We start from the raw sequence: 22,577 nt of genomic DNA on the forward strand, positions 1-22,577 counted from the left end.
CTGTTTCCGGATTTTTTTTGCAACATTTTCACAATGAGGATGGGTACCTCTCTTCTGAAATACCTTCTTCTGGTTGCCTCCTGTGTAGCACTGGGTGTTAATCTCAAGACCACCTCTGGAATATTGCAGCATAAGGAGTGTTTCGACCAGTTATGGAATCTACCTCTGGAATATTGTTTCCAGTTCTGTCGGCCTTATCTGGAGGTTTAGTTTAAAAGTGCTCATCTGTATTCCACATCCAATTACAAATACCAAATCTTATTTGGTCCAGCTGTGGAGGCCACCTCTGGTACATTGTGTATAGTTCTGTAATCGGATGAAAATTAAAGATGACATTAAAGCCTCATAACTTCCAATAGGGTTCCTCCTTTCACAGAGTCAGTTTTCAAAGGCTGGTGTCAGAGCTCAGCTCTCAAATCCACCTTCCAACTCTTTCAGGAGACTCCATTGCAGCTGATGGGACATACCTTGTGGTGGTTGCTGAAGGCTTTATCTTTCTTCTTTCATTACTTAGCTTGAGCTTTAATTAAGATTAGGGGCCCAGCACCTCCAGCAGCCATTGGACAAAGCCATAAATCAAGTACCTACGCATTGACATTTTCTCCAACAATTGGCAAAACCAAAGTGCTACCAGCGATACATCTCTGGGCGATCATACTAAAACCACTCCCCATCAAAAAATACACCTATTGCCATGCTTCAGAGTATCGAAAGAAATTTTAAAATGAGTACACGTTGGACAAGGTCAATAAAGCATTAAACACGCTTGATTCCATAGTGAAGCAAGTCAAAGATGAGGTTTGACAACTAGAGGTTCAGTCTATGAAGCACTGGGAAGAAATTAAAGGCCACAAATGCCTTTACCAAACCTTGGTGCAAAGGACTAATCTAGCTTGAAAATTGCAAAATAATATATGCAGAAGGCTGTTTCTCTTCAGACGTAGACAGCAATGACTTGCTAATCTTTGTCAGAGCATGGCTTCCGGAGACATTATCACTAGATAGAAGGGCAGAATGGGTCCATGGTGATCACACACCTGTGTGATACTGACAAAAGGGAGAAGATTCAGGGTGCGGGATCCATTGCCTTTTCATCTGACCTATATTTTCCTGTCTTTGTTTGTCATCCAACAAGGGAGTGGATAACTCTATCTGGTTGTATCCTGATTTTGCTAAAGCATTCTTGAAGCCCTAGGAGGATGTGGACACAGAGGTGCTGAAGCAGAGGGACTCCAGCGGAGAATGTCTGGATGTTAGAGAAGGGAAATGTGTACTAGAGACTGGGTGATAGGTCAGATAGGAAGAACAAAAGCGGATGGGTTATTCATAGAATAAGGCTATGGAGACAAGATCCTAATAATAGTCTACGGAAAGCTTTAGAAAGTAATGGCCCCCACTTAAAATTGGTTAACATGAGAGCTTGTCAAATTTAGGTTGGAGATACAGAGTAGAGATAAAAGGGAGATATGTCCCAAGAGATTGTGAGTCATGCAGTTCCTGAAGTACCTAGTTAAACAACTGAACCTTGGCCTGATTTTGATGACTATCTCACTGTGTGTCACACCGGTCTTGTTTGTATTGTTGTTTATGTAATTGGGTTAGACCTGCCATCCTCCACAGTGTAATGGAGGACTATCATATCTGCAAGAGAGGTACACAAGGGAAGTAGTTCAAAGGTTATTTTACATTTCTGAACTGCACAATAAATCTTACGTTCTTTAATAACAGCCTATCATATGATTGACATGGCGAGTGCTCCACATGGAGGAGCATAAACTCACTAACTGGAATTTAATTGTCCTGGATAAAGTAAGGTAAGGAGATGGGCATAATACAGAACTTAACCTGAAAAATTGAGAGCCACATTTGGATTATTAGCAATCCATATTATATGTTTACAAACTACTTGGATGGCAACAAGGGGGTGGGACTCCATATATACACGAATAGTTTGACTCGCCTTGTTATCTGGGCAACTGCACTACGTCAACCAAAGGCCCTTGGAAGCATCTTGGTAACAGGAAATTAAAATGTTTTTTTTTCTGGGGTAATGCGATAAACACCTTAAGTTGAAATGTGGGCCAATATTTACTTGTGGTCTAATCAAGATGGATGTTGAGGGAGCTAAGCTGATGCCATTGTTCAAAGTGTTTACTACTCACTTGCACATCTCTTTTGCTGCTCAGCAGGAGTAAGGTTATCCTAGACTGGTAATCAAGTCCACATATATAGAACTGGTATCAAGACCTGTGTTTCACAAATAGAGAGTATTCTTCAGATTTTGAGATGTATTATTACACTGAATACACTGAATAGTGTACTTTAGCCAAATATTAGCAACACCACTTAGCCTCCCAAGTATAATTCTGCATATGCTCATATACTTGTCTTACTGAAAATACATCAATCCATCCCTATGTTTCTCAGTCCCTAGATGTATAACATCTTGAACAACTAAGAGCATTCTGTGCTGTATGCCCATCCAATAATCTGGTGGACATTTAGGTCACCTGTGGCAATGCACCACTCAGAAATTCTACAAAAATGTCAACGTCATTCAGAATCACCCCTCCTCCTATTTTCTTTACCTCAGTTACTCCCCATCTGAAATTAAATTAGCACAATTTGTCTTTAACAATGACATTTATCCAATTTCAAATACTCTATTGAGGGGGCAATGTATCTGTGGTGTGGTAAATTGGGCACGCTACAGCATGCCCTCCCTCCAAGGTGTTCCTATATATTCCCCTACCTTGTTCACTCATTGTCTTCCCAGTTGTTAAGACTTTTAAGAACTTTTTTCTGACAAGCTCTGCACCTTACTGGTGTCCATTGTTAGTGTTTATCTTTCGTTCTTCTTCCAAGATAAGAGAAGGATTATTTGTGATGGCCCTGAAAGCTGTGGACTTTCACACTCTCTCCACAACAAATGAATCCGTTGATGGTTGCCTATCTTCTTATCATGAAAATCTGATAGGTAACTTCATTCTGGACGTGGACTGTTACTTGACCAATACCGCTGTCAGTCAGATGCACAGCTACTGCCTGGAAGGTGTCACATGGCTAAGACATGTTTTTAGGAGATGTCTGATGGATATTCTAGATAGAGCTTACATCAGAGTGAGATGGTCTGTACTATTGCAATAAAATATATGAGTTTGTTCTGCAAAAAAATACAAATTTGGTATTGCTTGTCATAACAATGTCGTTGTTTAAGAGTGGCCAAACAGTATTTGTACTGTACCAAGCATTTTCTCTGAGTTACATTCTATCATGCATTGACAGCATAGGTTTGTGTTTTTTTAAATAAATCTATATTTTAATCCACAACAGGGCAGTTGGAGCGACGTAGTTGGAAGAAGACACTCCCTTCTTGTCTGCATTTTGCTGAGCTCACTTGGTTATGGTCTTCTTGGTCTGTCCACAAACATGTATTTGTTTGCTATTGCAAGAATTCCTGTTGGTGAGTAACTAATATTTTGCTGGGGCTAAATAAAATTGTGTTTTAATTTTAAAAGAGAGGCACATTTCAGACATTTTCGAAAGCCATCATCCATTTTTGATGCAATGGAAAGTTAAAGAATTGCCCTAAGTGACAGGGAAAATCTAACCTAACATCATGGAGAAGAAACTTTTCTCTGCTCTCTCCAGCCCTTCTCTGTTGAGTAAGGTGAAAGGGGTGAGAATTTCTGTCTAGTAAATAAGACTTTGAAGGAAGATGCTACTGGTCAGTGCAGTCTGTTTTAACCTCTCCTGGAATAAGAGGACCCCCAAATGCAGAGAGGTCAGCAATAGCAAGTTGGTTCCAAATGAAGGCAGTTGTCACCTTTGACGATATGACTACAGTAGCCAATTTGGTTTGGGCAGAATCTTATCTAGGGCAAGCATATATTTATTTTCCTTGACCCATTGCCCAACGGCAGTCAAAATATCAGGCCTTACTTTGAGTTGTGGGGTCTTCAGCAATTTTTTATTTGGACTTCATCTCAAATGGGGGACTCATCTCAAACGAGGTTTCAGAGAAGGGTTTACACTGACTCCATTGAGCGTTCTGATGTTGATGAAGGAAGGGCTGAATACTTGCTCTATCTGGGTATGAATTGCATTTCCAGTGTTCATTAAATAGCACAAAAGCTTGACCGGAGGTGCCTGCGGCCGTTCACCAGTGGCAAGTGAAGTAACAGTAGATATTCTAGCACCCAGGATAACATGCTGCATGGGAATACACTTATAAGGTCCCAGAGGCGAGACCTTGTTTCAATATTAGCATAATAAAAGACTGGTTAAATACATAACATTCAAACTTGTTCCATGCAGTTTGCATGCAGCTTTTTGACGGTTCATAGGTCGCTTGTAACTTATGAACTCCAAGTAATGTCATGATATGTTAAGACTGGATTTGTAGAGTGCACAACTACTCAGAAGAGTATCCCGACGCTAAGACAGAAAGATGCAGAGGACAAAGAAGGAGCAATGGTCTCAGGGCTGTTGGCCATTATACTGCTTGTTGGAACAGCCATGTTTTCAATTGTTTCCTGAAAACCATTATGCTTGTGGCCTGTCTTAGCGAAAGAGGCAGCTTGTTCTAGAATCTAGCCACTAGCACTTGAAAAGAACGTCCACCGCAGCGGGCTCTAAGACACTTAGGGATAACGATTAAGTGTTGGTGTGCTGATCTAAGGGATCTGCCAGGCACGTAGTAAGAAACTCATCTATGGATGTAATGTGCCCCTGTGCTTTAAAGGCAAATATCTAATTTGCTAATAAAAGCAACTCCACCTTCCATGCTTCCAACATGATCCTTCCTCACAGTCGAGTAACCCAGGGGGGTGGCTGTGGCTATAGTCGGATTCAATGAATCAGATAGCCATGTTTCAGTCAAGAACAGAAAATCCGGCTTGGTCTTGCATAACATGTCATATATGTGTAGATCATGTTTGTTTAGCGAGCGGCAATTTAGGAGCATGGCATTAATGTCTTCTTGTTTCTTTGGCATTAATCCCGGAAATGGCGCGTACTTTCTCAGTAAATTGGGCGCTACCCTTCTATTCGGGGTGTAATTTGTGGCTCCCCAGCTGCAGTACTGACACCGCGGTAGTAAATCGCCTTCCCATATATTAATAACGTTCTTGCATTTGGGAGAGAAGCCCAGCTCCATAAGACCCTCCCTGCTGTAGGTTAAGCCCTTAGTCTGTTGTAGAGCAAAACCGGCAGAGTATCCAGCCCCCGCAGCCTCCAGGACACTGACAGGCGGAGACGGGCTTGCCTTTGGCGTGCAAGAAAATGAACTCTGTGACAAAAGCTGTACCCCACTGATCTAGACACATAAAATACAGTTCTGTGATGTGCATGTTACACATTCTTTGCTGCAGGCATATTAATCCTCTACACTACTTAATGATGAGTTAAAACTGCCATTAGACACAACTCCAATATCTCTCCAGTAGGAACATTAATCACCAGAGTTATCTTGACATTTTATTGTTGTCTGAAAACTGCTGGACACTCAAGGAACAGCAGCAGGTACTTTTAAATCCATAAGTTATTTCTAAACCCAGCGCCCCCCACTATTCTAGTCACGCTGCCCAAAGCCAGCCCGGAAAAGGACAACTATCCGATTATGAATGACATTCTGACCGAGAGAAATGTGTTCACGCTTGCTTTCTAAGAAAAGCTATAGCTGTTTTGCTTCTGCATAAATGTAAACATTTGAGATTGCCATCAGAGACTGGGATATTCCTGCAGGGAAAAAATATTAATGAACTGTCTTGAAATTCTTTTCTAAAGCTTTGATTTGAAGACCCCACCCACCTGAACTCCACAGCTAAACAGTGTATTTGGTGTATGCACTTGGGAAAATCTCTGCTCATTTGTTTTCTGAATCTCTCTAGGAATTACCCTGAGTTGTTGATATTCCTTAGGGCCTGTAAATAAATCCGAGTTACTAATTCTTTCTTAGTGATTTGTACATAGTTGGAAAATGTACAAAAATGCCCCTTTTTGACATGGTCACCCCCATGTTTTACCTGTTACCTGATTCAATTTTGACAGAAGTGCACAGGGCTCCTGCTAAGTAGGTCCCCAGTGCCAGTGTTTTTTACCGAAAATAAGGTAACTGTGCATTTGTTCCCCAATTGGCAAGACCTTTAGCACTCCTGTAAGTCACTAGTAAATGGTACCCTTGGTATCTAAGGCATGGGTACTAAAAAGGGTCTGTAAGGGGTGCAGCGTGAATTTTTACACCCTAAGGGAAATTTCAGTTTTGTGAAGTTGTGCAGACAAAAGTGAAAACACAACAAGGCACACACCCTGTGTGCCTTGCCCTCAAACACTGTATGCAATATATGTAAGTCCCACCTGCAGCAGGCCTTGCAGCCCTAAGGCAGGGTGCATTATAAATCTGAAAGAGACACGTTAGTGATAGATTCCTTACCTTAGAATATCCCCAGGCGTCAGACTGGATCAGGAAGGTTCTGCTAGCAGTACCCCTGTGTGTCAGTAGGAGGCGCCGTGCGGCTCCGCATCCAACTCTGGCATCGTATGCGCCGGGATGACGTCACGGAGACAACTTAGGCGCCACCCATGCGCGCCGATGTCAGTTCTTTCTTTTTCCACACCTGTAAGCTCAGATCCGGTTAGAGCACGCACCTTAGTCACTGTTTGACTATCTTTTTTTGAACATTTGTATCTTGTTGGTCTTCTCTGGTGCGTGTAGGTATGCCTGGTTTTAAGTCCTGTGGGACCTGCTGTCGCAATGTGTCGGTGGCGGACCCCAACGTCATCTGTCTCTACTGCCTGGAACGTGACCACGACTTCTGGTCCTGTCTGGACTGTCGGGCCTTGGCACTCGTCCCAGCGCCTTTCACGGTCCAGGGGCTGTTCTTGAGAATGCTCGTGGGGCCACCATTACCGCTCCTCGGCTTCCAATTCTTCACCCTCGGATTCGGGTAAGAGACGACACAAAAAGAAGTCGAAGAAGTGTTGTCGCTCTCCAAAGTCCCCCCGTCGGTCCTCGAATATGGACGAGGGGGACAGGGGTTCCGCCCCTACGGCCTACCCGCCTTTCCCTGGTCTGCCGGTGACTCCCGCACAGGTGCAAGAATTCCCTCTGCCATGGACCACCTGTTTAGGCCTCGGGCTCCTGCCGGTGTGCCTTTGGGCCCCGCGGTCCTGTGTTAGGATCCTGCTGGGCCGTCGACTCCATCGGCGGCTCCAGCTCCTGCGTCACCAGCGGCTCCGGCGCTGCCATTGGCTCCGGCCACGGCGCCAAGAGGTCCTACGCTTCCAGCTCCGACCCCAGCGCCACCCTCAGTTCCCCCTGAGGTGCCGCAGTGGATGCCGTTGGTTCCGCCTCTGCCCCAGTTCCCAGGCGGTTTTGTCCCCGCCTGCGATCCATATTGGGACATGGCACCGGTTGGCCCCCAGCCGGCGCCGTTTGCGACGCCATATGTTCCTCCCCGGTCCCTGCCGGCCGCTGTGGTCTGCGCTGCACACGGCAGAGATTGAGGACGACTGGTAGGGGTTCAAGGACCCTCTTGCTTGTCAGTGCGACTCTGAGCAGGATTGGGCGGACGACTTAGAGGAGGCCAGCAGCCTCGACGCCTCCTCTGACCTGGGGTTTGCCTCTCCCCCGTGCTCTATAGAAGGTGCCTCGTACACGTGGTGCTCAGTCAGGCAGCTGGGTTCCTTAACCTTGATCTCCATACAGTGGCCCTGAAGACTAATCTCCTCACTGAAGTGCTCCAGTTGGCGTCCACTTCATCGGAACCACTGCTGCCATTTAATGAGGCCCTCACCAACGTCTTATTGGGCACTTGGTCACTTCCTGGCGACAGGGGCGCCTGTGGATAAGAACGTTGCCAGGGGTCATCGCTCGGCGCTGGGTGATCCTGCCTTTCTGACCACTCATCCTATGCCCGAGAGCCTGGTCATTCAAGCTTCGACATCCCAGAATGCCTTTCCCACGGCTCCGCCGGATAAGAACTCTAAGAAGCTGGAGCAGTTGGGCAAGCGGTTGTTCTCCTCGGCCCGCTTGGGGCTGCGATTGGTGAACACCGCATGTCTATTGGGCCGCTATTCCCATGCGGTGTGGATACCGTTGCTCAGGTGCTGCCTCAGTGTCCCGAAGAGGTCCAGGCTGTGCTGTTCCAGGCTGGGGCCGAGGGTAAGGACACAGCTAAATTCGCCATTCGTTGTTGCTTAGACACCGCGGACTCCCACAGTAAGGCGATTTCCACGACTGTGGGGCTTCGTCGCCACGGCTGGTTGAGATCTACCAGGTTCTCCCCAGATGTTCAGAGCTCTCTCATGGACATGCCCTTTGATGGCACTTGCCTGTTTGGTGATCAGGCCAACAGTACGCTGGGGTGTTTTAAGGACTCTTGTGCTACAGCCAAGTCCTTGGGCCTTTCCGCCACGTGCCCTGCCACGTCTACTTTTCACTCCTTTCTTGGCCAAGGGAGGGGCAACCGCTCGTTCAGTCAAAAGCCTTCTCAGAACCAAACTCAGCGTGGGCGTGGGCGTGTAGGCCGCCGTGTCGGCTCCGGGGGCCGGCGTGAGGGTCAGTCCACCTCCGCCCCCACGTCAACCGCCTTGAAGCCTTCCTAGTCTGAGCTTCAGAAGGCACCTTACGAAGTGGGTGGCAAGATTCAACATCATCTTCCCCATTGGCGTTCTGTCACTTCCGACAAGTGGGTGCTGCAACTCGTCCGGAGGGGTTACTCCCTCCCCTTCGAGGCTACCCCCGCCATGCCACCTCAGTTCCACCGCATGTGGGGCCATCAAGAATGTTCTTGGGCCAGAGATAGGATGTGGTTGTTATTCCCACTACTTTCTGGTCCCCAAGAAGGACAAGGGGGGCTTGCGCCCCATCTTGGACCTCAGGAACGTCAATTTCTTCCTGCGGAAAAGTTCAAGATGTTTACTCTGGCTCAGGTATTGGCTGCCCTCGACCCTGGGGACTGGATGGTAGGGTTGGACATGCAGGACCCAAATTTTCACATCCCCATCCTGCCGACCTGCTGGCGTTACCTGCAGTTCACGGTAGGCCAGGAGCATTTTCAGTTTGCCGTACTCCCCTTTGGCCTTACCAGCTCCCCCGAGTGTTCACGAAAGTGATGGTGGTCGTCGCAGCTCACCTATGCAGGTCAGGGGTGTCATTCTTCCCCTACCTCGATGACTGGTTGTTAAAGGCGCCCCAGTTAGTTGTCACCCACTACCAGACTACTACTGACCTCCTGAATTTGCTGGGGTTTTCCATCAACATGCTGAAGTCGCACCTGAGTCCTTCTCAGAAGCTCCCCATCTTCAGAGCGGTTCTGGTTTCAACGTGGTTTCGGGTTTATCCTCCCGAGCAGCGAGTCCGGGATATTCAGGCTATGATTCCAATCTTTCAGCCTCTATCCCGGGTTTCGGTCAGTATGACCCTCCGGCTCCTGGGCCTGATGGCCTCCTGCATCCTGCTAGTGCAACATGCCAGTGGCATATGCAGGCTCTGCAGTGGGACCTGAAGTTCCAGTGGGCACAGCATCAGGGCAACCTGTCCGATCACGTCCAGATCTCGGAGGGCACTGCACGTCAATTGCAGTGGTGGCTCACAAATCGCGATTGGGTCAATGGCAGATCCCTCTTCCTTCCCCACCCGGAGTACACAGTGGTGATGGATGCGTCCCTCCTGGGATGGGGAGGCCACCTGGGGGAGGCGAAGATCAGAGGCCTCTGGTCTACGACGGAGTCCCGGCTCCATATCAATCTTATGGAGCTTTGGGCGATCTGACTCGCACTGAAGGCATCCTTCCCTCTATCTGGGGAAGTGTGGTGCAGGTGTTCACGGACAACACCACCGCCATGTGGTATTGCAACAAACTGGGCGGGGTGGGGTCCTGGACCCTATGTCAGGAGGCTCTGCGCCTCTGGGCATGGCTGGAACATCAAGGCATTACCTTGTTGGTTCAACACCTGGTGGGTGCTTTGAACGCCAGGGCGGATGAACTCAGACGCCGGTGCATGATGGATCACGAATGGCGTCTGAACTGTGTGGCGCAAGGTCTCTTTCAGCAGTGGGAACAGCCTTGGTTAGATCTATTCGCCACCTTCATAACTGTCCTTTGAATCTTCTCACTGTCAAGACTGCTTTCTTGGTAGCTATCACCTCTACCACAAGAGTGAGCGAGCTCCAGGCTCTTTCTTCTAAACCTCCTTTCCTTTCTGTTCATCCGAACAAGGTGGTTCTGAGGACCCATCCTTCTTTCTTGCCAAAAGTTGTCACGCCCTTCCACATCAGGCAGACCATCACTTTGCCCACCTTCTTTCCGCCTCTGCATTCTTCCAGAGAGGAAGAGAGGCTCCACCGTCTGCACCCAAAACGTGCGCTCTCCTTCTAGCTGAGCCGCACACTACAGTTCCGGGTGGATGACCAGCTCTTTGTTGGCTACTTAGGTGCCAAAAAAAGGTTGGGCCGTGCACAAACGGACCATCTCTCAGTGAGTCTTTCCCTCCATCAAAGCCTGTTACTCGTTGGCTAAGAAGGAGCCTCCTGTGGGGCCGCATGCCACCAGGGCAACTGAAGTTACTACTGACTAGGGACGCAGCGTTCCCTTGCAGGACATTTGTCAGGCAGCTACGTGGGCCTCGCTGCACACGTTTACCAAGCATTACTGCCTTGACAGTCAAGTTCGGAGAGATGGCTTCTTTGGCCGTTCTCTTCTCTGTGACTTTCTGGTGTAATCTTTTTCGCAGACCCACCACCGGGGTTGGTATTGCTGGGGTATCTATTCTAAGGTAAGGAATCTATCACTAACACACCTCTTTCAGATGCACAACTTACTACTTGTGTAACAATATATCTGTACGAGACATTAGTTAGTGATAGATTCCTTACCGCCCCACCCATCCTCCCCTTTCTGCGAACTAATTACTAGGGTAAAGGACATCCCTTTCAGGGCCCTAGTTTCATGGCACCAGTGGTCAGTTTCTTGCATGGCTCTGCGTTCCTGGCGCAGAAAGTCGTGTGCAGAACTGAGGTCAGCATGCAGGGGTGGCTCCTAAGTAGTCTCCGGGACGTCATCTTGGGCCATACAACGCCAGCGATGGACGCAGAGCCGCACAACACCACCTACTGACACGCAGGGGTACTGCTAGCAGAACTTTCCGGATCCAGTCTGACGCCTGGGGATATTCTAAGGTAAGGAATCTATCACTAACTAATGTCTCTTACAGATATATCGTTACACAAGTAGTAACTTGTGCTACGTGAGGAAATATCTGCATGAGCAGATATGCCCCTGTACCGCCTAGTTTGATTGCTAGATAGTACCTGTGAATCTGGAGGCCATCTTTAGTATATGTACTGGACACAGGTCATTATGAGTTCCCCAGCTACATGATGGCTTCACTGAAACCTATGGTGTTTGGTATAAACCACCTTGTCTTAATAAATCCATCCTGATGCCAGTAGTGGATTTATTAATATATTCACCGAGAGGGCCCCTTAGAGGTGCCCCCTGGAGTAACAGCCTCTAAGTGTGCTGGCTGAGTGGTATTGTCCAGCCTGTCACCACAAACATGCTTCTGACTCCCTGCAGGTGAGAGCCAGCACTCTGAGGCCAGAAACAATGCCTGCTCCTGAGGAAGGTGTTCACACCTCCTCCAACAGGGTGACTAGTGGATCTTCATACCAGGGCCAGGGACTTCAAAGTTCCTGCTGCCTTTGATATGTGACCCTGGCTTCCCCCAGACCTGGGAGATGCTACCACCTGCCCTGAGGCCCAGTTGCCACCAGTACAGGCTGGAATTATCTATACTAGGAGGTGTGGTGCACTACCAGGCCAGTCACACCCCTAAGGTGGACTGCCTGATGTGCTTCACGAATGAAGGGTTCCACCATTTTGATTTTGGTTGAAATAGGAATTTGAGGACAGGGTTATTCCCACTCCCCACAGCAAGTTGTTCATAAAGGGGATGTAGTTACCCCAAGGGTAAGTAATAAGGGGGATGTAGTTACCCCACGGGTAAGTAGCCCATTGGCTACTACCCTTCACTCCACTTAATGCCCCTAAATTTAGTATTTAGGTAGCCCCCTGACACCAGGAACTTATATTTGTCGGACTGAAGAAAGAAGGGGACAAAGAGCCGAAGAAGCTAGAACTTCTGACTCCTCGTGGAATTTGGCGCCTAACCCTGCTTGCCTACTTGCTCCTGTCCCGACAGTTGCAACAACCCAACTCATCCTGCAGGTATGAAGCCTCCAAAACTCTCGGATGACCCCCAGCATTTAGCCAAAACATCAAGATCTCCCTTGAAGTGGAGAAGTCGCTTTTGTGCAGGCACCAGCCGCAACATCTGGGTCACCGTTCTGCTGTTCACCGGGTCCACCAATGCAGCAGCCACCCAGGAAGAGGTCACTGTGCTCCAAGAGGTCAAATAGTCTTCCCCACCAAGTGAGCAGACGCCAGGAACAACTGGAGCACCCCTGCACCAATACCTGGGGTACCAGACCTTTTGTAGCAACCAAACCTTGTTTGAGTCCAATCCAGACTTCAACTCCATATAGGCCAAGCAGGATCCCAGAGGCCAGCACCAAGAGTTGCCCAACTGTCCTGATTTGTCCTTCTTTCAGATCTAACCAGGAACCGTGGGTGCCTGTGACGCATGGGCATCAGCCGACCAAAATCCCCTGCACCCAAGCTCCTGGGCCCAGATCCTTAACAATAGATAGTGCTCCCCTGCTGCCAGGACCCCCACAACCCGAGCCTCCTGTTGGGAGCTCCTGATCTAGTCCTCAAGTTCTTCCCTTTAGCCTGTTTCTAGGTGGCCACCCCCCTTGCCTGATGTGAAGCGCGCAAGGCTATGAACCCATCACACACCTCTGCACCCAGACACTCCAGGGCAGGGCAGGGCTGTTGATACTTTGGATCTTGACCTCCTAGCCCCTTATTTCCTAAAAGGCACCTTGAGAATTATTTGCAAACACCTGTATGCAGTATATGCTTTTTTCTCTGTTGGAAAGCATTACAGCATACATGCACTTACCTGCAAAAATTGCTATTCCAAAAAATACTTACCATATTACAAAGTTCTTGGTGTTAACATAAATATAAAAATACGTGTTATTTTTCTAAATTGGTTTAGAGTTTATTCTTGAGTGCATGTCTCCTTTATTGACTGTGTGTGTCCAACAAAACCATTAACACTGGCCTCTGATAAGCCTAAACTTCTCGTCCACACTCCCACACATTGGAGCATTTGATATTAATTTAAGCCCTGTAAGCCAATAAGAGTCTTCTAATCCAGCTTCCTCCATAAAACATAACAAGTCAAGAAGATTGCCTAAATCTTCAATGCAGATCTCGGTTTCAGATCCTGGCGTGATCAGGAGCTCACATACAATTTAGAAGAGTCAAAGTTGCAAATGTAAGGAATGTGGATCACGCGGTGGAATGAGAGAGTTCTTTTATTTATTTTTTTTAAATTAGGGAGATAATCAGAATGCCTAAATTTCTCTTTGGAGATTAGGTCTGGCGATCCTGTCATGTCGGTATAGATATCTGAGATTTGTGAGTTTAATCTATACTACTATTATAAAGAGAGAACAGAAACCTTTTGGCAAGGTAAACTCGGGAACCTCAGCGCCAATCCACACACCCAATACATTGTTGGAATCCTCAGGGTGTGTAGATGGACATAGGTGACATAAAATAAAAATAAAACGTAAATAAAAAATTTTTAATTTATAAACAAAGTAGTCCCCTAAAACTAGCGCCGGCCGCGACGTAGTGCTGACCGCAACCTCGACGTGCGTGATGACGACAGGGGAGGAGCGGTGACGAGCGGCGAGGAGTGGCGGTGAAGTCCGGAGCTCGGAGAGGAGCGGCGCATCAGGTAAGGCGAGGCGGGAGGCGGTCTGGGCAATGTCGGGGCGGGCGGGGGCCCGGGAGTGGCGGTGAAGTCCGGAGCGCGGCTCAGGTAAGGCAGAGGCAGGCGGGCGGGAGGCTGGCGGGAGGCGGGAGGCGGGCGGGAGGCGGAAGGCAGGCGGGCGGGGGGCGGGAGGCGGTCTACGCAATGTCGGGGCGGGCGGGGGCCCGGCCGGGACTGCACAAAATCCGAAAATGCTGCCCCCAGGCCCCTTCTGCCCCGGGCAACGCCGGGGCGGGCTGCTAGTGTAATAATATGTTTATTTCCATTGTTAATTTTTGGAGCAGCCTCAACTCATTAGAGGTATAGTGTCATGTGGCTCATGCTGCCAATCCGCTTCATTTTCAGGAATCTGCATATATGGTATGTGGTGAAGTTAGGAACAAATGTCTGTAACCAGAGCCATAGCCATGGGATTAAATCTATTCATTCAGTGATATCAAACCTCTCTAAACTTTATTTGTGAGTATGGACCCACTTGCTTTATTCGATCGAGAGAGAAAGCAATGGCACAATTAACACACCATGGATACAGGTCCAAAAATCCATTACAGCAATGTGTTTTAAGAGTTTAAGTGTACATCTGCAGTGTACAGTCAATGGCTATCTACAAAGCCACCTTTAGAACACATATGTGCAGTGGTAGCCTGTCTTCCTTTTTCAGAACAGTCATCATAATATTCCGGAAAGGACTACCAACCAGGAAATGTGGGCATAAATTAGGAAGGGATCCAGAAATGAAAAAATTGCTCCTCAGAATGTATGTTGCAGTTGAAAAGTTCGGAACCATTGGCAAGCTTCAGACACCCCAAAAGATATCACACCATTATTCCAGTCGACACCACTCGCACTGCATCAATATCCAATCTGTCTATTGCTAGGACCTCTTGAGACATGTTCACACCACGGTTCCTGGGGAGGCACGTTAATGGTGCTTATTCCATTTGTCTAGTGGCACATCACTTGATTCCTGGGATCCAGGAAAGAAGTGGCTGCTTGCTCAATACCGCAGCACGTGTAGCACTTGTGTGTTGACTTGGACAGTAACATCACAGTGACCGGAACATGTCACAGTGGTCTTCTTTACATAACCTGTGATTTAAGAAGTAAATGTAGTGAAATGACAAGAAATGTGATTTTAGAGGAACTGTGATGTAATTATGGATTGCTATTTCCAGAGGATGCTGCATATGGCCCTCTCCCCATCTCCTCACCCGCTTCATATGGCCATTCACTGTACCTTCACAGAGATCAAACGGAGCACACATACTGTCCTGAGGCATCATAGGGCATACATTTGGCATCCTCCACTTTAGATGCCTTGATCACAGAATGTGGGGTATTGGGGGTTGTACTTGTTCAAGATCAGCGTTGCTTGTTACAATTTTCACAGTGTCACACAGACCAACACCCAGGGTTCTCAATCCAGGTCCTCAAGTGGACCCAGTCTCCTGAGGTCAATGGTTGTATTTATGTAACTAATCTGTAGATTCACCTTTCAGCTAAGCTGCATGTCTGTTTGTTGTATCACAGTGAAATGACCCTCTTGAGTCAATAAAATGTAGAACAAACCTCCATCCTCTCCAGACATTCTGAGAAAGGTGTTTGCTTCAGTGTGACACAAATGCCAGTCATAGCCTTGTGAAGCCCCTATAGAAATGACCCTATAGTAGATGCTCTGTCCCTGCTTTGTATTGCATGGTAGAAAACTAGTGTCATGAGTGGGTGTTAGCCTTCTTTTCTTCTTTGGCATGTGTACAAGTTCACAACCACTCCTCATACATAGACAATATGTATACTGTGCTTCATGCTATCAATACCATGTACTTGAAGGTATAGATAAACTATAATTGTAATGTTATGGGTAGTAATAGATTTAGATGTATGTCTTCCCTCTACCTGTTAGCATAGTTCTAAGGGGATGTGCGGGCATATACCTGCACTTGGAAATCTACACATATTATTTGTCAATGCCATGGGTCCATTTCACAAAAGTATTTAGGACTAAGGGAAGTAGTACTGGAACGTACTCCTTTATGCCTTTGTGAATTGGCCCAAAAATATGCAACTTCCTGTTAGTAAGAGTGCAAGGAGGGCAAAGTCCATTCTGATTGTACTAATTATGCACAAATAGTCGCTGAATATTCATATTTTTAATGTTTTAGAGCCAATTAACAAAGGCATGTAAGAGTTTGTAAAAGAATACTGCAGGAGTACTACTTTACGGACTCTAAAATGCCTATGGGCTTGTCCTTCATGTTTCTGGGCACGGGCACACCATAACGAACACAGGGGGCACTTTTTTTTTGTTGCTTTACCTATTGGAAAAATACTAATAATGCTCTGTCTCTGTCTGTTTTTATTCGTTTGCAGGTATTTTCAAACACTCAATTTCCATCTCTAAAGCACTCCTCTCTGATCTCGTGACCGAGAGGGATCGCCCGCTTGTGATTGGACAATTTAATTCAGCCTCAGGTATGGGCTTCATTCTTGGACCAGTGGTTGGCGGCTACCTTACAGAACTAGAGGGCGGTTTTTACCTTACGTCCTTCCTCTGTGCTTCCATATTCGTTTTGAATGCAGGTAAGCTCTGCATCATTCTCATGAACACATGGTGTAGGTATTTTGCAGGTAGGTTTTGTTATCGTGTTTGGAACAGCTACCATCTTGCTGTTTACATTTTCTGTCTCGTGAATATACTGTGAAATTGGAGTTGGTAGGGGAATGGTTTGCTCTTTACTTCCATGAATAAAATTGGTCTGTTGTGTGAGATAAAAATCAACCCCCAGATGCATCAACAACCCATTTTGCGATTCCTTAATAGCGAAAAATTCCGATTCGCTTTTAAGGAATAGCAAAATGGAATGCATCAAGAATTCACAAAAAAAATATCGATTTCTTAGAATTCCTTAATTGCGACTCGCAATTAAGGAATACCTCCCCATTCATTCCTATCAGCCTAGAGGCCCATAGGAATGAATGGGAAGACAATCTCAATTAGCGAATCGCAATTAGCGAATCGCAAATTGAGATTGCGATTTCAAAGGTGCAGGGGTGTCCAAAGGACACCCTGTTGCACCCCCTGAAATTGATCTGTGCACATATGTTGCGCACACACATGCCCTTAGGGCATGCGCAACATGAAACTTGAGTTGAGATTCCTTAAATGCAAATAATCGCAATTTAGCGATTTCTCAATTTGCGATTTTTGCATTTGGGATGATACATCCCAAATGCAAAAATACCGGTCGCAAAGGGGCAGATTCTGAGAATCTGCCCCTTTGCGAGCGGATTTTTAGGTCTCGTAGAGAGACCTTTTGCCGTCCATCCACAAAGCTGACTTTTTACGATCCGGATTTTCAACAGTTCACGTGAAATCACGTGACCACAAGCTCCTCGTGCACGAGCTTGCATTTCCCCACAGGCTTCCCCCTGCCAGCAGCATTTGCCACATCAAAGGCTTCAGCTGCCCCGCCTCCCGCCGTCACTTATTCACGGCCGCAGGCCGTGCCTCGCTTCTACAAACATGTAACTTAACGTTTGCTTTTGTAACTTGTTCATTTGTAATTGTTTAATCGTGTATCATTACTGGTCCTATGAATGGTTTAATAAAATAGGATAGGTACTGTTGCTGAAATTAAAAAAAAAATGTATTACACGAGCATATGTTTCACGAATCCGCCATCAATTGTAATAAACACTGAAGATGTCTACATTGTGTTTATCAGTTCGACATCTGTAGCCAAATAGCTTTAAGTAATACATACATCACCTTCTTTTCTTGCCAAAGGAACACGATTGATGTTAAAAATGTAAGAATGGAGATGAGGGAACACAAACTGGGCGCAAATTCCAGTTGCAGTTGTTCAGCTGAAAATCCCACCATGGTGGAGAGGGTTAAATGTGTGTCCACGTGCTTGCACACTAACTTTGTCTGAAGGAGGGAGAGCTAAGCAGTAAGTTCCTGCCTCCGAGGTGAGGCTGTCGGTTCTCTTCTCCACAGCTAAAAAAAAAAAACCTCCACCGCAGCATCGCTGCTAATTCATGCCATGTGACGCGCTTCCTCAACACTACCTGACAAATTCCTTTTATCACTTCATATCGCACGAAAACAATGACAACAATGAAGTCCCAAATTAAACCCAATTCACACAAATGCCCAATGCCTGAGAGTCAGCAATTGGTTTTTAAACCTGATTTATTCGGTGAGGCTTTTCTTTCATGAGCTGACACCCGAGAAACCAGGGCAGGGAGGCATTACATGCATGCGCGGTTGCATATCGCGGCAGAAAATATAGGCATTTCCTCGCAAATGTGGAGGGATGATGCGCGCCGCCGGCCTGTGCTCGGAGGGAGGGTTTGGATCGCTGTCATGATTGTGTGAGGGTTCATACACAAGAACGGGGTCACAACAAAGGCCTATAGAAAAAATAAGCTTTCACAATGTAAAATCTGTTTTGAATTTTTCATATTATAATCATATTTAGACTTGCACCAGCATCATACACTCTTTAACATCATGCACAGGTCAGTGTTTTTTTGTATCTGTATGTAGAGTAAACTCGACCCGAAGATATTGCATCGCTGTACACGAGCATCTGTTATATTATACAGGGTCATATTCATTTTTTTAGATTAAGTAATTTTCCCGTAATCACAGGATGTTGAGCCGACGCCAGAACTCGAACCAGGTTCACCAGTTCCAAAGCCGGCTTGTCTGACCGTAATGCCACATCCTCTCAGTTTGAAACATCTGCATGAATTTTAAATATCAATAACATAACGTTCTGTTAAAGGTACAACAGTGATGTTGAAGTTGAAAGTGATTTAATGCAGAGAGGGCTGGTCTAAGGTTAAACCGTTCAAAATTATGGTGTGTGGGTTCTCATACCTAGTTTATTTAGTGAATCTGCGAGCAAACTTTGTTTTTTTTCCCTAAGTTTAGTGGTGCCCTTTGTAAGTTTAACAACCTCAGCGTCCTGCTGTCCTTGATTTGCATACCACAGATGTTGCAGAGGAAAGATTACAATCTTTCTCGCTCATCTACTTCGCCCTTAATTAGCCTGCCTGGTTTCCTTTCTCAAGTGTAGGGATTTACACATACAGTCACACTCCAGTATACTTTTAGTCTGCCTTTTTACCCCAAACAATTTGAGTTTAGTTGCAAACACGTAGCTCCAGCCTTCCTTTTAAGAAAGGAAGTGCTGGTGTTGTAAATAGACAGCAGCTTTACATTGTATATGTATTTTACTACAAACATGCATGTAACTCTACATTTGTTGTTTTGTTTCTTAAATAAAAAGGTTTTTTGTGTGCTTCTTACTGTGAGGGAATAGCAGTACTTAGTAAAAAAATACACATATCGCCTTTAGTGGAGCTACGATACCAACTCAATTTATGTGTACCTACAAACACTCGGCTACAGCCGCTGTTCTAGTACATAACTTGCAAGGAATACAAGGCCGGTACTTTTATGAGGCAGCACCTTTACACTGTATTTTTTTTTTATTAGCAGAACAAAGAGCATATAAGCCAAAAATGTAAACTGTATTAATTGCAGTGTTTTTTTCTACTACTTAATTTGAAAGGAAACATGTGCTCGGGCTAATATCAGACAGCAATTATCTGCTGCTGCTGAGCGCCACAACTCACCAGTTTATATGCAGCATTGCGCGATCTCTGTTTATTTTGAGGCGGAAATGTGCTGTGGCTTTGGACATACAGCAGCTTCACACCAAGTATTTTTGTAGGTTAGCCTGTCTAAAAAGACGACCATAGACCTGTTTTACCCCACCCTTGCTATTTACCAAACTATAACGAAAAACATAGCGATTTACTTAGCCTTTCCAATGAGTGCAAATGCATCTGTGCCCAGCTAGCTTGAATAAGTTAAACATGACTGAAGTGTTCTTTTAGGGACTAACAGCGCTAAGGAGAAAATACAAATGACCAAAAAAAGTGCACCTAAAGAGCTACGCCACAACAAAAAATATGTGTCCCTACAAACACGTGGCTACCGCCGCTTTCATAGTGCCTAATTTGCAGAATATAAAGGTCCAGTTCTTTAATTGAGGCAGCAGCTTTACACTGTGTGTTTTGTTTACCCTGCTTAACACAAAACTCACGAACAGTACAAATGGGGAGGGGGATAGTGTTTAACGGTTAAACTTGCATATGTGCAAATTTTAAAAACATGTTTAATTGTGTAATGGTAATGTATAACCTCTAATTGTAGACAGAGCACTTAATATCTCTTTACACACACAGAATATATATGAAGGAAACTGGAGTTATGCGATTTACACCCCCTCACCCTCACCCCCCCACATCCTCACACCCCCACACCCCCTCACACACCCACACTCCCTCACCCCCCCACACCCTCACCCGCACACACCCTCACCCTCACACACCCTCACTCACCCTCACACCCTCACCCCCCCTCACCCTCCCAACCCTCTCACCCTCACACACCATCACACCCTCACCCTCACACCCCCTCACACACCCTCACACACCCTCACTCACTCATCAGCATAGCATAACAAAACATAGCATGGCATAACAAAAAAAGCATAGGATACACAACCTCTCACCCTCACCCTCGCTCTAACACACTCACCCTCACTCACCCACCCACCCTCACTCACCCACCCTCACCCACCCACCCACCCACCCTCACTCACCCTCACCCTCACTCACCCTCACCAGCATAGCATAACAAAACATAGCATAGCATAACAAAACAAAGCATAGGATAGGAAAACATAGCATAGCATAACAAAACACAACAAAACATACCATAGCATAACAAAACATAGCATAACAAAACATAGCATAACAAAACAAAGCATAGCAAAACAAAACATAGAATAGTATAACATAGCATAGCATAGCAAAACAAAACATAGCAAAACACAACAAAGCATAGCATAACAAAACATAGCATAACAAAACATAGCAAATCAAAACATAGCAAAACAAAACATAGCAAAACAAAACATAGCAAAACACAACAAACCATAGCATATATAACAAAGCATAGCATAGCATAACAAAACACAACAAAGCATAGCATAACAAAACACAACATAGCATAGCATAGCAAAACAAAGCTTAGCATAGCATAACAAAACATAGCATAACAAAACATAGCATAACTAAACAAAGCATAGCATAATTAAACACAACAAAACATAGCATAACAAAATATAGCATAGCATAACAAAGCAACACAACAAAGCATAGCATAGCATAACAAAACACAACATAGCATAGCATAGCAAAACAAAGCTTAGCATAGCATAACAAAACATAGCATAACAAAACATAGCATAACTAAACAAAGCATAGCATAATTAAACACAACAAAACATAGCATAACAAAATATAGCATAGCATAGCAAAGCATAGCAGAGCAAAACATAGCATAGCAGAGCAAAACATAGCATAGCATAACAAAACATAGCATAGCATAGCATAGCATAGCAAAACATAGCATAGCATAACAAAGCATAGCATAGCAAAACATAGCATAGCATAACAAAACATAGCATAACAAAACATAGCATAACACAACAAACCATACCATAACAAACCATAGCAAAACACAACAAGCCATAGCATAACAAAACACAACAAAACATAGCATACATAGCAAAACATAGCATAGCATAACAAAACACAACATAGCATATCATAACAAAACATAGCATAGCATAACAAAACATAGCATAACAAAACATAGCATAACATAACAAAACATAGCATAACAAAACACAACAACACATAGCATAACAAAACACAACAAAACAGCATAGCTTAACAAAACACAACAAAACATAGCATGGCTTAACAAAACATAACAAAACATATAATAGCATAGCAAAACACAGCATAGCATACCAAACACAGCAAAACATAGCATAGCATAACAAAGCATAGCATGGCATAACAAAACATAGCATAACAAAACATAGCATAACAAAGCATAGCAGAGCAAAACATAGCATAGCATAACACAACATAGCATAGCATAACAAAGCATAGCCTAGCGAAACACAACACAACAAAACATAGCATAGCATAACAAAACACAACAAAACATAGCATAGCATAACAAAACAAAGCATAGGATAGCAAAACTAAACATAGCATAGCATAACAAAACAAAGCATAGGATAGCAAAACAAAACATAGCATAGCATAACAAAACATAGCATAACAAAACACAACAAAACAGCATAGCTTAACAAAACATAGCATGGCTGAACAAAACATAACAAAACATAATAGCATAGCAAAACACAGCACAGCATACCAACACAACAAAACATAGCATAGCATAACAAAGCATAGCATAGCAAGACAAAGCATAGCATAACAAAGCATAGCATAGCAAAACAAAGCATAGCATAATAAAACACAACAAAACATAGCATAGCATAACATAGCATAGCAGAGCAAAACATAGCATAACAATGCATAGCATAACAAAACATAGCATAACATAGCATAGCATAGCAAAACATAGCATAGCATAACAAAACATAGCATAACAAAACAGCATAGCATAGCATAACAAAACAAAACATAGGATATCAAAACATAGCATAGCATACAGCATCACTCAGCACCACCACAGCATCACTCAGTGGCACCACAAC

At 45.1% G+C, this 22,577-nt stretch overlaps 1 protein-coding gene across 2 annotated transcripts in view; it reads left to right on the forward strand.

The window, feature by feature from the left end:
• Nucleotides 1-22,577, forward strand: part of SLC67A2 (solute carrier family 67 member 2) — a 247,332-nt gene that overhangs the window by 190,190 nt on the left and 34,565 nt on the right. Inside the window, exons 4-5 of one of the 2 annotated variants that reach the window (XM_078656131.1) lie at nucleotides 3,334-3,463; nucleotides 16,285-16,494. In XM_078656131.1, coding sequence (XP_078512257.1) covers nucleotides 3,334-3,463; nucleotides 16,285-16,494 — 340 coding nt within the window. The remainder of the gene's footprint in view (nucleotides 1-3,333; nucleotides 3,464-16,284; nucleotides 16,495-22,577) is intronic. The other variant, XM_078656132.1, reaches the window with a different exon arrangement.

The sequence above is a fragment of the Lissotriton helveticus genome, chromosome 8 (assembly GCF_964261635.1).
Source record: "Lissotriton helveticus chromosome 8, aLisHel1.1, whole genome shotgun sequence".
Lineage (NCBI taxonomy): Eukaryota > Metazoa > Chordata > Amphibia > Caudata > Salamandridae > Lissotriton > Lissotriton helveticus.